This window comes from Protopterus annectens, chromosome 10.part0 (assembly GCF_019279795.1).
Source record: "Protopterus annectens isolate FY-2018-M chromosome 10.part0, PAN1.0, whole genome shotgun sequence".
NCBI lineage: Eukaryota > Metazoa > Chordata > Ceratodontiformes > Protopteridae > Protopterus > Protopterus annectens.
The window spans coordinates 109,548,262-109,562,962 of record NC_056744.1 but is presented as its reverse complement, the minus strand read 5'-3'; the positions used below and the strand labels follow the sequence as shown (position 1 = coordinate 109,562,962).

Sequence of the window (14,701 nt, the reverse complement as noted above, 5' to 3'; positions counted from 1 at the left end):
AGATGACTTCTCTGCTTAATCTAGCAGAAGCATATCAGCGTCAAGTAGAAATGGAAATCAAACCAAAAGTAGATAAAAATCAGGCAGCAAGTGAATGTGTCAAAAAGCAAAAGAAAGAATATAAGGTGAAGGATCAGATGAGAAGGCAAGAAATGTGGAAAATGCATAAATATTGTTGCAAGTACAGTAAACTTCTGGAAGAACCTCATGTTGATCAGGATCGAACACAGGAATGGTTAAGGAGAGGCAAATTCAAACCGAGAGATGAATGATTAATACTGGCGGCCCAAGATAGTGGGCTATGTGCACGTTGGTTTGCAAAGTCCATTGAACATATGGGAGAAACAGACAAATGTACGTTTTGTAAAACCGAATTGGAAACAGGTGCACACCTCATTGCTGGTTGTGACATACTAATGGCAGAAGGACTGTATACTGAAAGGCATAATAATGTGGCAAGACTGTTGCTCTGGGGATTGTGCAAACATTATGGTACTGAAGTGGCTGAAAAACACTGGAAACATGAACCACAAAGCATCATAGAAAAGGATGAAGTCTACATCACATGGGATCACCCATTACCAACAGTTCATAAGACAGATGCTAGAAAACTGGATATAGTACACTATGAAAAGAAGACAAAAGTAGCATTGAGCACTGAAATTGCCACATCCAGTGACTACAGTGTCTTACTTACAGAGAGGCACAAAGTGATAAAATATCAGGATTTACAGGCAGAAATGAGAGGAATGTGGAAGAAAGATACCCAGACAGTTCCAAAAGTAGTAGAAGCAACCGGTCTTATAAAAAAGAATCTACAATCATATTTCTATATGTTACCAGTACATGTAACCCCATATGAATTGCAGAAGTCACTAATAGACATATTGCGGGTGCTGCGAAGTGCACGTTTGACTGACATCAAAGAGTGAAACAACACTAATTTCATAAACTTTAATCATACTTTGACTTAGGAATGGGGTCCATTTCCATCACAGTATTAGAAACCCAAAAGACTTGGAGAAATTAAAAAAGTTATCTGTCCTGATTCAACTCAAATATGTCACCTTCAGGAACAAGTCCCTATAATGCAACTCTGGTTTAAAGCAGCTATATAACAAAAGGAAACATTTCTCATCCATAGATACAAACTGAAAACTCCATGATCCAAAACTGAAGAAAAGAAGTTAAACAAAGTACTTCAGAAATAAAATCAACCTTATCAAGGATAATTATGAGATGCAAATCATCATCTCTAACAAGGACAACCATAAATCTTTCTTCATCCGTTCCAGAAACCTTAGGAGCAATACTCTTACATTGAGTTGGTACATAAAAATAATATAAATACTCTACCACTGTGGACATAACCAACATATTAGCAGAAAAATGTAATGTAAACTCCCCCATCTCCTTCAGCTTTCTCCCTCAAGACCTTAGGTCTGCCATCCCCCTCCAGAGATCTGGGTTTCAGCCAGGGTTGCCAGACATCCCTATTTGGGTGGGACTGTCCCGAGATCAGCAGCCTGATCCTGAGTCCCGCCCTGCCGGTTTAAATCCCAGCCAGCCTCCGCTTTGTTTGTTTTTTTTTTTTGATTGGCCCATATACCTGGCATACAGGCCAATCAAAAATCGCTAAACACGGAGCTTCTTCTGTTCCGCATTAAACAGAGGTAGCTCCGTGTTTAGCGATTTTTGATTGGCCTGTATGCCGGTGTATGGGCTAATCAAAAATCGCTAAACACGGAGCTACTTCTGTTGAATGCGGAACTGCAATGTTCTGCATTAAACACGAAAAGCTCCGTGTTTAGTAAAGAGCTTTTTTTTTTGTCATCTCTACCATGCCGATATGAAATCTGGCAACCCTGGTTTCAGCCCACAGAAGTGGTAAACTGCCGTGGTTGTCATTTTTACAGGGGTGCCCCATCACAGACACCAGAAACTATAAACCAATAAGTTTTACTAGCCTTCTCTATAAAGTAACAAAACACATCACTGTGGATGTCATATACACAAGACAATGGTATCTTGCAGTCCTTAGACCCAAAGCAGTTTGGGTTCATGAAGGGAAGATCCCATCTCACCAACCTAGAGGACTTCTTTGAAAAAGTCACTGAGGCATTGGGCGAGGGAAACATCTTTTCACTTAGCATACCTGGATCTGGCCAAGGCATTTGGTACAATTACACACGCAGGCATTATAACCAAGTAACCTTCTGAATAGTAAATTGTTTCACAGGCAGAATCCAACAAATTAAGATTGGGATCACACATTCCTGTAGATCAACTACTAATGGGTTTCCCAGTGCCAAAGTACTGGGGCCACTCCTATTTATTATTCACTTCTCTGACATCAAAGTTGATGTCATGAGTTTACGGCTGACTAACTTTTTATATGATTGCAAACTTGGCCTACAGCACTCCCATTTCCCATGAGAAGGGCTAACAAACGGTTCCAGGACCACAGTCTAAAACTAAATTATAAAAATGTGTAGTATTATACCCTTTGGGAGACACAAATACTCATGCCCTACTGCATAACTGACACTCCCCTCAAAACTGAAACATTATTAGGGATTTTGGCAGTTTGGTAGACAATCAACTCTACTGCAATCGTCAGGTACTGACTGCAGTTATGAAAGCTTTCTACCTAGAAAATTTTACTGCCAAAAGTTTATCCTCTTGGTCCAAGGATGTAATCCTCCCTTATTAGGTCCGTATTTGAATATAATGCTACCTTCACCGTATAGCTAATTAGACATATGATCCAACTTGAACGACTCCAGTGTTTCCTCATTGAGAAAATCTATGGCTTGAATTCCATGGCCTTAGCTGAATGCCTTCCTGTAAGATAACCTCCACCAACCTCCACCTAACCTGCAAGGCCTCAGAAAGTACAATCCTACATTATTTCCTACATGTTTGCAAAACCTGCAGCACCAAAATCACTTGTACAACCAACCTAAACCTCTACCGCAATTTAAACAGAACCTGTTGGTGGGACTGGCAACTCTTACAAAGAATTTCTCTCTTTTGGAACAGACTTTCCCTTCATAGTAAACAAAGTAGCTCTGTAACCCTCTTAAAATGTGATCTCAATGCATGATGTCACCTACACAATCACTTACGGAAATGGGTAACAAACTGAGGAAAAATGTACTGGCGGGGAAGCAAATGATCTTCCCAATCAATTTTGTGATAACCTTTGAATCTATCAATTTTGAAAATGCTGCAACAAGCTGGATGTTAAATACAAAAGTATAGTAAATATCATTCATGGAATACATTGGCACTCATATGAGATTAAATGAATGTCTACTAACTCAAAGAATTAAGGTAGAGAGAGTAGAGGCATTAGGGACAGGAGATACTTATACACGATCCTTATTCTGAAATGTTCAACAAGGATAACAGTTTGTATATCGTGTGTCAGGACAAAGTTAAGGGTACAGTATTTCAGATGGAACTTAAGAATACATTACTCAGTAGAGAGTGGTGGGATAGCAGAATAAACTGTATATTATGGTAGAAGAAGCTAATGCACTGTCCTTCTTTGAAATATCAGTAACTAAACAAGCAGAAGAAATGCAGTATGGAAAGCCACTGGTACCGGGGAGTCAGTAGATTTTATTACCATTAAAATATTGTGAAACTCCTGGGCATATGAGACAGATGTTTTTAACAGTATATAGCTTTAGTTTTCATGCCTGCGCTGTGGCATCATATTTACAATGATCATTTATACTAGATGGGCTATTCTGGGGTGAAGTTGTTCATGTTTTCAGTCCATACATTTTAATTTCATTCATTTGTTAACTGATTAGTGAATTGGTCCTTTTTAGGCACAACTCTAAGGGCAAAAGTAAATACAACATATATATGGAAAAGTTAGTTTTGCCAATCAAGCTGCATGTTTTAAGGAAGTGGGATAAAAGCAAAATGCCTTGAGAAAACTCGTGCAGGCACAGGGCTAACATGCAAAACTCCATTCAGACAGTGACCAGAAATCAGGACTGAACCCTAAACTACAAAGTTACGTAACAGAGACTTTACTACAATGTCACCATGTGATACAATGCAGGATGCTCAGTTTATGAAGAGTTTGTTGGAAGCACTGACAGCTAGTGTTTAATAAATGAAGGCATGACCTATAAAAGGTATCCAGTATAAGGACAAAATGATTGACTTCAACAATTGGCTAAGCTTCTGGTGTCATTCAAAGGGGATCCAGTATTTGTCTGCCTGGGAAAACATGATTGACAAACCACGATGCTTTGCCAGAGATGGTCTGCACCTGTCACTCCTGGGATTCAGGTTACTGGCTAAAGCTCTTGCCACCCCTATAGTGCCTTTTTTATGCAAGGTTCAAAGGATAAAACTACCACCATAACAGATACAAGCATGCAAAATCTGAAGGTAATGCTACTCAATGCTAGAAGTCTAAACCTCAAAATGCACTCTCTCGAGGCACTCCTAAAAATGGAGAACATCGATATCTGTGCGGTGACTGAGACCTGGTTCAAGGTTCCAGAGAGCACCCCTGCAATACCAGGCTACAATTCTTACCACACTTTTCGGCCACAAAACCAAGACCGAAACACTAAAGGTGGAGGAGTGTCCATAGTCACCAAGGATATTCACACCTCCAGGCTAGTTGCCCAACACAATGCATCTGAAATTGTCCAGGTGCAACTAACACTAGGTAAGACTGCAATCCAAACTGTAGCTTGCTACAGATCCCCCACCATACCTAAGGATTCTCACTACACCTTCCTAAACATACTGGAAAATATTAAGATACAACCAAACACCCTAATACTAGGTGATTTCAACTACCCTGCCATTAATTGGGAAAACTACTCGGGTACCAACTCTTTTTCCCAACGGTTCCTGGAATTCATAAATTCCAATGCCCTGGATCAACTAATCCATAGTCCCACCAGGGGCTCCAATATCCTAGACCTGGTCATTACCAACATGGGAGATAGATGCTCCACACCAGTGGTCACCCCCTCATTGGTCAGGTCTGACCATAAGCAAACCACCCTTGACATCCACATCCCACCTCCACCCCCCAGTAAGGAAACCTCCTTAAAAAACTTCTCCAAAGCCAACTTCATGCTACTGAAGTCAGAAGTGACAAACTTCACAACACCCACGCAGACGGGATCTGGAAGTTCAACTGCAGAATCCTACACTAAGGCACTGTACGTGCACATCCACTCGTGCATGAATCGTGCCATCCCAAATAGAACCAAGATGCTCCTCTCCAAAAAAAGGAAGCCAATCTAGTGGTCCCCTGCTATAAACAAACTATACAACAGAAGTAAGAAACTGTTGCAGAAAAGAGGAAAATCCCAGGATGCAAAAAACTCCCTCACCAGCCTCAGTAAGAAGCTGAGATCCCTCATAAAATCCTCAAAAGCTAGTTACGAAAATAAAATTGCCAAAGATTCCAAAGACAACCAAAAGGCATTCTATAGTTATGTCAAGACTCTAAATGGCAATGCTCAGATCTGCTCTGAACTACAACAGAATGGCATTAAATATACTGATCCCAAGGATATTGCCAATATCCTGGCAGATCGATTTAGTGCCAACTTCACTCCCCTCTCACCCCCTAAAGGGCCCATCTCAATACCAAAAGATTGCCAAATTCTGATAATCACAGCCACACAGGTAGAAACAGCACTCTTCAAAGCTAAGAATACAGCATCGATGGGACCAGATGACATCCCAGGCTGTGTACTACATGAACTACAAAATGAACTGGCACCCCACCTAAGTGTCATGTTTAATCATAGCCTCACCTCAGGCTTCGTGCCCACTGAGTGGTGCAGAGCTACAGTTATCCCACTCCACAAGGGAGGATCCACCTTGGATCCCGGGAACTACTGTCCCATCAGTCTGACAAGCCTGTTCTGCAAGGGCATGGAACGCATTATCATGGAACTTATAAACAAAGACAATGGCAACCTCCAGACACTGGACCCCACCCAGTTTGGGTTTGTGAAGGGCCGATCTTGTCTCCTGAATCTGATTGACTTCTTTGAGTCAGTCTCCAGAGCTGTGGACGAGGGTAAGGAGGTCCAAACAGCCTATCTGGACCTCGCCAAGGCCTTTGACACCACCCCCCACTCTGGAATCATAAACTTATTAAGCTGGGCATAAATCCCTACATCACTCGATGGGTTGCCAACTGGCTTACTGACAGAACCCAGACTGTAAAAGTAGCCGACTCCAAATCCAGCTCCAGACAAGTGACAAGTGGAGTACCTCAGGGTTCAGTCCTGGGACCACTCTTGTTTGGCATCTACTTCTCTGAAGTACAGGCCAACACTAAGGGACTCTGGCTAACAAAGTTTGCAGATGACTGCAAACTGGGAGCCATTACTGAATCCCCAAATTATGTGGATATTCTACAAAAGGGCCTTACAGAAACAGATGCCTGGTGCCAGAGCCATGGGCTCAAGCTTAATGCCAAGAAATGTATAGTCATCCCCTTTGGAAAAAAACATGTACCCATGAACTATCACATAGGTGGCAGAACACTAAACATCGAAAGGGTGATGAGAGACTTAGGGACACAAGTGGACAGTGGTCTCACTTTCGATAACCACATCGCCACAACAGTCAGGAAATCCTTCTACATAGCACACCTCATCACTAAGGGCTTTTCATCCAGAAAAAAGGAGGTCATTGTCCCACTGTACTCATCCCTCATTAGACCCATTATAGAGTATAATGCTCCATTTGGTATGTACCTCACAAGACATCTGCAACAGCTGGAAAGGCCACAGAAATACCTCACTAAAAGAATCACAGGCCTAAAGCAGATGCCATATGCTGACTGTCTAAAAAAACTCCAGCTATACTCTGTGGCATATCGTCTACAAAGAGGCGATCTCTGCTTAACATACAAGGCCATGTCAAACCCTGAGCTGTTGGACATGCTCCACTTAAAGAAATCCCAATCTCTCAGAGCCATACGCTCCAGGGATCTAAACCTTATCATCACAATGAACAAAACGTGCTGGAGGGATAGGTTCCTGACCCAGAGACTCCCCATACTCTGGAATAGACTGCCCATACATGTCAAGCAGAGCACCTCATTGGCCCTCTTCAAAAGGAACCTTGACGATTGGATGGGAGATAGGAAATTCACCCCGGGGATCATGTCAGTCACCCTGCTAGACAGGGGCCCAGAGAAGTAAATATTGTGGGAAAAAATTTCGAGGGAATTGTTATGGCTAGGCTTGTATAGGCCTTAGGGCCGACAGGGGCCCAGAGAAGTAAATATTGTGGGAAAAAATTTCCAGGGAATTGTTATGGCTAGGCTTGCATAGGCCTTAGGGCCAATAGCCTAGTACCAACCTATGAACCTATAAACCCCTTAATGTCCACATATAACAAAAGACTCTTGAAATCCACTGGTGCATAGTTCTATAGATACCTAAGGCATCATTTCAACAAACTGCTAAGTGCTGAGCTACAGATACAGGGATGGGCAACACTGGCATTAAAAGCAATTCAGTTTGAGAGGGCAAGATGTAGAATGTTATATGGTCACCTGGTAGGTTTTAATTAAATGCACCAGGCAACTCTCCTAAAGTGAAAAGGGCAGAGTTTTACACAAAGGAACTCCCCCCTAGTACTATCACATACCTCTCAAATGTCCCTGAGTTTGCAAAATATCCACAATGTTGCCTTACATTTTTCCCCGTCCCTGCTAAATGTTTTTGATTTTCTGGCAAATCACTAAGGACTACAGTCAGTCAACAGCGCTAGGCATTAGAGTTACATACTTCTTGTTCTTCAGAAAATGCATGTTGATGCAAACCCTGTGGTTTTACTATTAGCGTAATATTTACAAATCATTCTGGACTTTGGCCCTTTGCAACCCCCCCATTATTTTTGACTTTGTTCAGAATTCTTGAATAAACAAGGTGAGAGCTATAGTTGGAAATGTATATTTTCAAGGCTGAGGGCTCTGTATACACAGCTGGTTTAAGGAAGGACTGAAAAAAAAGAGAAAACCCATGTGGGAACTGCTGCTTGTTCACCACATTCCCTACTATCTTACAGGGTCTAAGAGAAGGAATTTAACACCTCTCCCACTGCCATGTATTAAACTGTTATCTCAGAAGGAGACAGCAGAAGGGGAGGAGATCCAACCGGATCAAGTGAAGAAGGGGAGGGGATCCAACTAGATCAAATGAAGAAGGGGAGGGGATCCAACTGGATCAAGTGAAGAAGGGGGGTACCCAACTGGATCAAGTGAAGAAGGGGAGGGGATCCAACTAGATCAAATGAAGAAGGGGAGGGGATCCAACTGGATCAAGTGAAGAAGGCTGCCATCAGGACAATTGGGTGAAGACAGAGTTGAATGAGACTAGCAGTGATCTTCACTATCAGCCCATCTAGCAGCACCGCTGTATGGGATAATCTTAGTCACTCCCCTCTGAAATACACTCGGGATACTTTTTTACTATGTACCGAATGACTGCAAGATGCAATGTCATGTGCAATGCCTCCTTACATCATAACCCATTGCCAGTGTTTCTTGCCAGACATTCTGTCTCAAACTCTGTGACATCCTCCACCACTGTATTACACACCACTTACAGAGGTATTACACATCAGTTACAAAGGTACTACACATCACTTACACAGGTACTATGCATCTCTTACAAAGTTACTATACATCACTTACAGAGGAAATACATGTCACTTACAGAGGATACTACATTTCACTTACACAGGATACTATACATCACTTACAGAGCAACTACATATCACTTACAGTGGATAACACGCCACTTACAGATGGACTACACGTCACATAATGAGGTCCTACACATCATTTACACAGGATACTAAGACCTGATGAAGCTTGTTGAAACATGTTGTTACCAGCATCCTAACATTCTCAAGGTAAATCTTTCTTTAGGTTCCAAAGACTAATCATTGGCCAGGAAGGATAACCACTTGTTGTTGCACCCACATCCTCTGGAACAAGGTACTTCCTGCCTTTTTTTTTAACATCTACAGGGCCATTCAAATGAGTACACTGTGACCAAAGTTTGATGATAGAAACTGACAAACACATTACAGTTAAGCATGCATGACACCAACCCATCTACACTGCACACATACTAATCATGTTTCCTCTCTTGGACTAATGCTGACCTTTGTTAAATCTGCCAGTGCTTCACTTCATTCCTTCTCCTAGCTTTGTGCCCCTCTGTGCCTGTTGTTTTCCTAAATAATGTACTTTCTCCCCCTCTGTTTCCTGTTCTATTCCCCTTCCTTCTCTAGTATGTGATAACCCCTTTTCAATGTCTACCTTTGTACTGCTAAATAACATTGGAATCACAACATTTATTTCCCTAAATATTATGCCTATTCATCAGTTTATAGTAGTGGAAACATACAAAGAACACTTTAGTTTAAGCAAACAGTCTGCTCCTTCTTTCAACATCTGCATGTTGAAGCATAATATATACCACCTAGAGTATGTTACTCACATGTATATCTTCAATGTTGCCTCACTCCAAGTGACTGATGTTGTATACATTTGATTGGTTTACCATCAAAATGTTGAATCTCAGAACATCGAAACCGCATCCGCGAACTCTGAACTGCATCTTCTCAAAACCTCGAATGCCGATGTTCTGAACTGCAAAATCTCACCCCCTTTTTAACCCATGTTAGCACTTTTTTGTAGGTGCGGTTGGAAATGTTTACGTTCAATGTTTTTTTGAATTTCGGAAGATTCAGCAGTACGGGTTTCACACAAACGTTTTGGTGGTGGGCACATTTGTGTATGTGCTTTCAACATTTTAAAGGTAAACCATTTGATTATGCAACTATAACTGCCTATGCATTTTTGAATTGTGTATACATATAATTTTGTGTTTATGGTAAATTAGTACTAAAATCTTTTTACATTTAAAAGTATGAGTTCCTGGGTTGTGCTTGTAAAGATCTGTTTAGTGTGAACTAAGAGATTTTTCTGGCCAACAGATGGAATTTTATTAATATGATTTTAGCATCTTTTTCATCTGCATTATTTTTTGTTTTCATCTTTAGTGCTCTGTTTGGACAGTCCATGGGTGATTTATTTATACCAAAATTAAATAAAAAATAAACATTTACTTTAAAAAAATAATGAAATTAGAGTTAAGTAGCTAGTAAGTTTCTCAGAACACTGGTCATAAATCAATGGCTTTGATAATGCTCTTTTTTGTTTCTTTCAGCTATCCTCCACACTGAATCTGTTTCATACAAGCAACATTACATATCCCAGACAGTAAACAATACTCCGTTCCCCTGAAGCAAATACTTCCTGTATCAGTAATGAACAAAAACACCTGCCAGAAAAGCAATGTAGCCCTTCTTTAGAAATGGGAGCTTGAGGAAAAATAGTGTTTACAGGACAAAAGGAATCTGAGCTCAGACAGATCCTGCAGTGTTAAAGTTGTATATGTGTAAATGTGCATATGTATGGGTATTTCTTTCAAGCAAATGTCCTGTCCTTTCATGAGCTGAGGTACTTTGCTCTCACGCAGACCTTCTTCAGCTGTGGCACTGATTCCAAAAACAGTCACATGACTGATACAACACAGGGGCCAGGAAAACAAACATGAATGCTTGGCTTAACCCGTCTGCTCTAATAAATACAACTGTGGACACAGAACAGCTGATTTCTAAACGAAAATGTTACATGTGCCTCTAAGAGTCATCTCAGCTGATATTCTGTGAAAACTGAACTTTGTTTGAATAAAATAATATCTGACTTGACGTAGTTTCCTTGTCCTTTCTTATGTCACTACATTTTTTTTCTATATTTTTGCTAGAAGTTCTGCATGGTGTTTTCTGTACTGGCTGCATGTTTACAGCATTAGAAAGAAAAATATGTGTCCTACGGCAAGTCCACACACAGTCTCTTTTATTTTGGTAGGTTGAATCTGAACTGGGTCATCCTTTAGGTGACAGGGTTTAAATGTCTTTTATAGTGTGCAACGTCTGTGCTATATACAACTGTGTGAAAGAAAAACACAACACACAGACACTACTTATACGCAAATATCTCTCAACTGTAAAGTATAACTATCTTTTCTGAGGCATTGTTGCATGCACAGATCTGTCAAGCTTTCAGTATTCTGTGCAAAGCATTCATTCTTTGCCTCTTTGCAGTATTAAACAACATCACAGCAACACAGCCTTCCCAGCTTACTAGTTTACATTTCACAAAAACCTAAGGAAGAGATCACCTTGCAGCAGCTTGGAAAACACATCAAAGCTCCCTGAAACTGCAAGTACATTAACAAGGGTTTAAAAATATCAACCACAGAGAAGGGCTTGCAACTGGATCAATGATAACAGTTTCTTAGTAAAAACAAAAGAAAGCGATCAGCTTTCAACGCTTACCTTGTACTTGCTGTGAGACAACCCGTAATCCCCGATTTTTACTGTCAGATCAGCAGTGAGTAAGCAGTTTCGTAAAGCCAGGTCGCTAAAAACAAAAGGAAACACAGATCTAGGATTACACAACAAGTACAACAGAAGGGAGGCAGGGAGGGGCAGGCATGCCGGGAACTTTCTGTGACTCTGAAGGGAGGGAAAAAAAAAGGAATAATGGGGTGAGACAGAGTTAGGTATCACAAACGAATGTGTAACAGGCAGAGAGCTCAAGAAGTCATCTGCAACTTATAAAAATGTAGGAAGTTATTTTCTACAGCCAAAAGAAACTTTTGTTTCACTGATTAATCTTTAAACTAGTTCAGCGAGGCTAGACTTGTTTTTTCTGCACAAGTCTGGTTTTCTGTATCTACTTTCTTGAGCACTCCCTCTTCTTTTATTTGGCCACTAAGGTGTGTCAATGGCTTGTAGAAGTTTTGTATCTTTTTTCATACCTCCTTGTCTCTATTCAAAACAAATATCTATATCTATTTATACACACACACACACACACACATATATATCTATATCTATAAATCTATATATATATATATATATATATATATATATATATATATATATATATATACATGCACGTAGATGGTTTTGTGTGTGTGTAAGCAGCATATATGTGTGTGTGTATGTATGTATATATATATATATATATATATATATATATATATATATATATACACAGAGAGAGAGAGAGAGAAAGATGATAAACATAAATTAAAAAATGTCTATTAATCTATCAGGCAAACCCACTATTCAGATCACAAAATTCTTTCTTTATAAAAGACCAGCGCCTACATAATAGAGACCATTACAGACAGCACATGAATATATATATATATATATATATATATATATATACACATATATATATGTATATATATATATATATATATATATATATATATATGAATGATAACAGTATACTTACTATATCAATACAAAGCACAGAAATTATAAATATAACATTATATGGTATGACAGTATGAAAAATTGTGAAGCCAGCAGTATGAATAATTTAACAGAGCAAACTGATAATTTCTGTATGTGCAGCGCCATAACAAGAACAGGCTAGTAAGGCTACAACAAAAGACCAATGCCAACATATGGCAGCTCACGTACAATAGCCAACCCCATATAAAACCTTTCAAGTTCTTTTCTTAAACCAGGAGACAGGAGAAAGCAGAACAGCGCTAAGGAGCTTGCAACACACTGAGGGAGTACAAAAGCTAAATATGTTCACATCTGACTGTCTAGGTACTTTTTGTGCCTGAAGGGGTATTGTGTCCCGAGAATGAACTAGACAAGTAGATGTCTCTTCACCTGTTATCAGGTAAGCCTATGTAAACTAGGGTAATCTGATGTTGCACTTTCCCATTTTACTATGAACTGTATTTATTTTCATAGATCTCTTTCTTCTACTGACAACCGGGCTGTTTACAACTGTGCTGAGTGGTGTTTTTTTAAATGATAGCTAGACTTTGTAAAACAATATGCTGCATAAACTCTGTTAGAGACTCTTGAAAAGGCAGGTGGTAATCTAGCCTTTCCCCGGACTGGGAAACATTGTTATTGTCACTGTCTCCATCCCCCACTCTGAGAAGAACACTCCTCTTCCTTCTGCTCTGCCTGCTTATTGATTTCTGGCAAGGAAGTTAAATGCACTCATATATCAGGAACCAAAAGCAAGATAAACTCACAAACTAATAACCAAAACAAGAAGTTGCTGTAATGCATGGACTACAATGGCCAATGGCCAGTAAAACACCATGAAAAAAATGTATTCCAATTAAGCGCTTTCGTTTCACTTACTGTAACTTCATCAGAACAATAAATATCACAGTAAAACCACATTTAGAAATACCATCGTTAAAGTCATGTGATAAAAAAATGCTCCAATGATAAAAAAACACATTAATCAAGCAATTGATTAAGGTGAATAAAACAATTAACTGAGTCAGTCAAGCTTTATAATGCTTCAATCTCAAGACAGCATTAATAGAGCAAGATTCATTGAGCCCCGGGAAACTAGTAGCATCTCATTTTAATTGCCATTCTAGTTCATATTTCTCTAAATGTTCTTCTGTAATTAGCTGTTTTATACACCCCCCAACTAAATATACCAACTCCAAGATCGCACTACAGTGGAAGGGCAAAGTTCACCACGGTGGCCAAGTGGTTCCTTTCCCAGGGTTTCCTTTTTGTAGTTCTGGCAGTTTGATATAATGAGATTCAAAGAAGTGGATTCAATTAAATGGGATTCAATAAAGTAAGTGTTCGATAATTTGAAGTAGACCCATTCAGACAATTTTAAAGTATTTTTGTTGGGGACACTATTCTCACACCTCCTAGTCTAGTTGCTTTACCCTCCTTGCAAACACTTAGTAGAGTTAGAATTAGCACTTGTGCATGTTTGTATGGTCATAGAAAACAACACTGTACTTAAGTACTCTTTAATACACCAGTGGCAACTTTGTTCTGCATGGGAGTAGCCAATATTTTTGGAACTCTATAATAGCTTCCAGAATGTAGCTTCTCCAACACCCAAATGTAGATCCCTTCACCCCACACCATGTTTGGACAGCACACCTTCTTAATACTGAAAAAAAAAACACACAACTGAAACCGACAGTTATAAGCAAGCAAGCAAGTCATTTAGCAACCAGGCATTCTGAAAAAAGGTAATTTAACAAAATAGGTAACTTTATGAACTATAACTAGGGGATGTATGCCAATGTATTTAAAAATATTAATTCTAGCACATCTTTTTGCACTAAATAAATAATTTTTAAAGTGTAGGTCATGATATACATGATATATGTATAGCCAAAACCTTCAGACTTAGTCTCCAATTCTGCATATGCATGGAAAATTATACCTCCCAGACCTACGTTTATAGCAGTGCTTAGTCCTTCCTTAAACATCCCAGAATCTCAAGAGCAATGCCTTGCAGCAAGAACATTAGGAAGCTGCAAAAGTGTCCCTCCTGTGTCTTAGAACTGTGGAGATGTGGTGATCAAAGGTAAGGTTGCTGTCAACCTGTGTGCCTAGGTCTCTCAACACTGAGTGAGTACTTGGGGTGTTGCTATTGATGTGGTTCTCATTCCATGGTCATAATGTGGTATTACACATGCAGCAGTGTCTGTATGAAGACTTTGTCTGCCATACATATTGTGAGTGAGTGAGTGAGTGAGTGAGTGAGTGAGTGAGTGAGTGAGTGAGTGAG

General features: G+C 39.8%; 1 protein-coding gene across 2 annotated transcripts in view; it reads right to left on the bottom strand.

The window, feature by feature from the left end:
* AATK (apoptosis associated tyrosine kinase) overlaps nt 1-14,701 on the bottom strand; it is a 2,480,061-nt gene that overhangs the window by 338,382 nt on the left and 2,126,978 nt on the right. For both annotated transcript variants that reach the window (XM_044085080.1, XM_044085081.1), the window contains one exon: nt 11,434-11,518. In XM_044085080.1, coding sequence (XP_043941015.1) covers nt 11,434-11,518 — 85 coding nt within the window. The remainder of the gene's footprint in view (nt 1-11,433; nt 11,519-14,701) is intronic.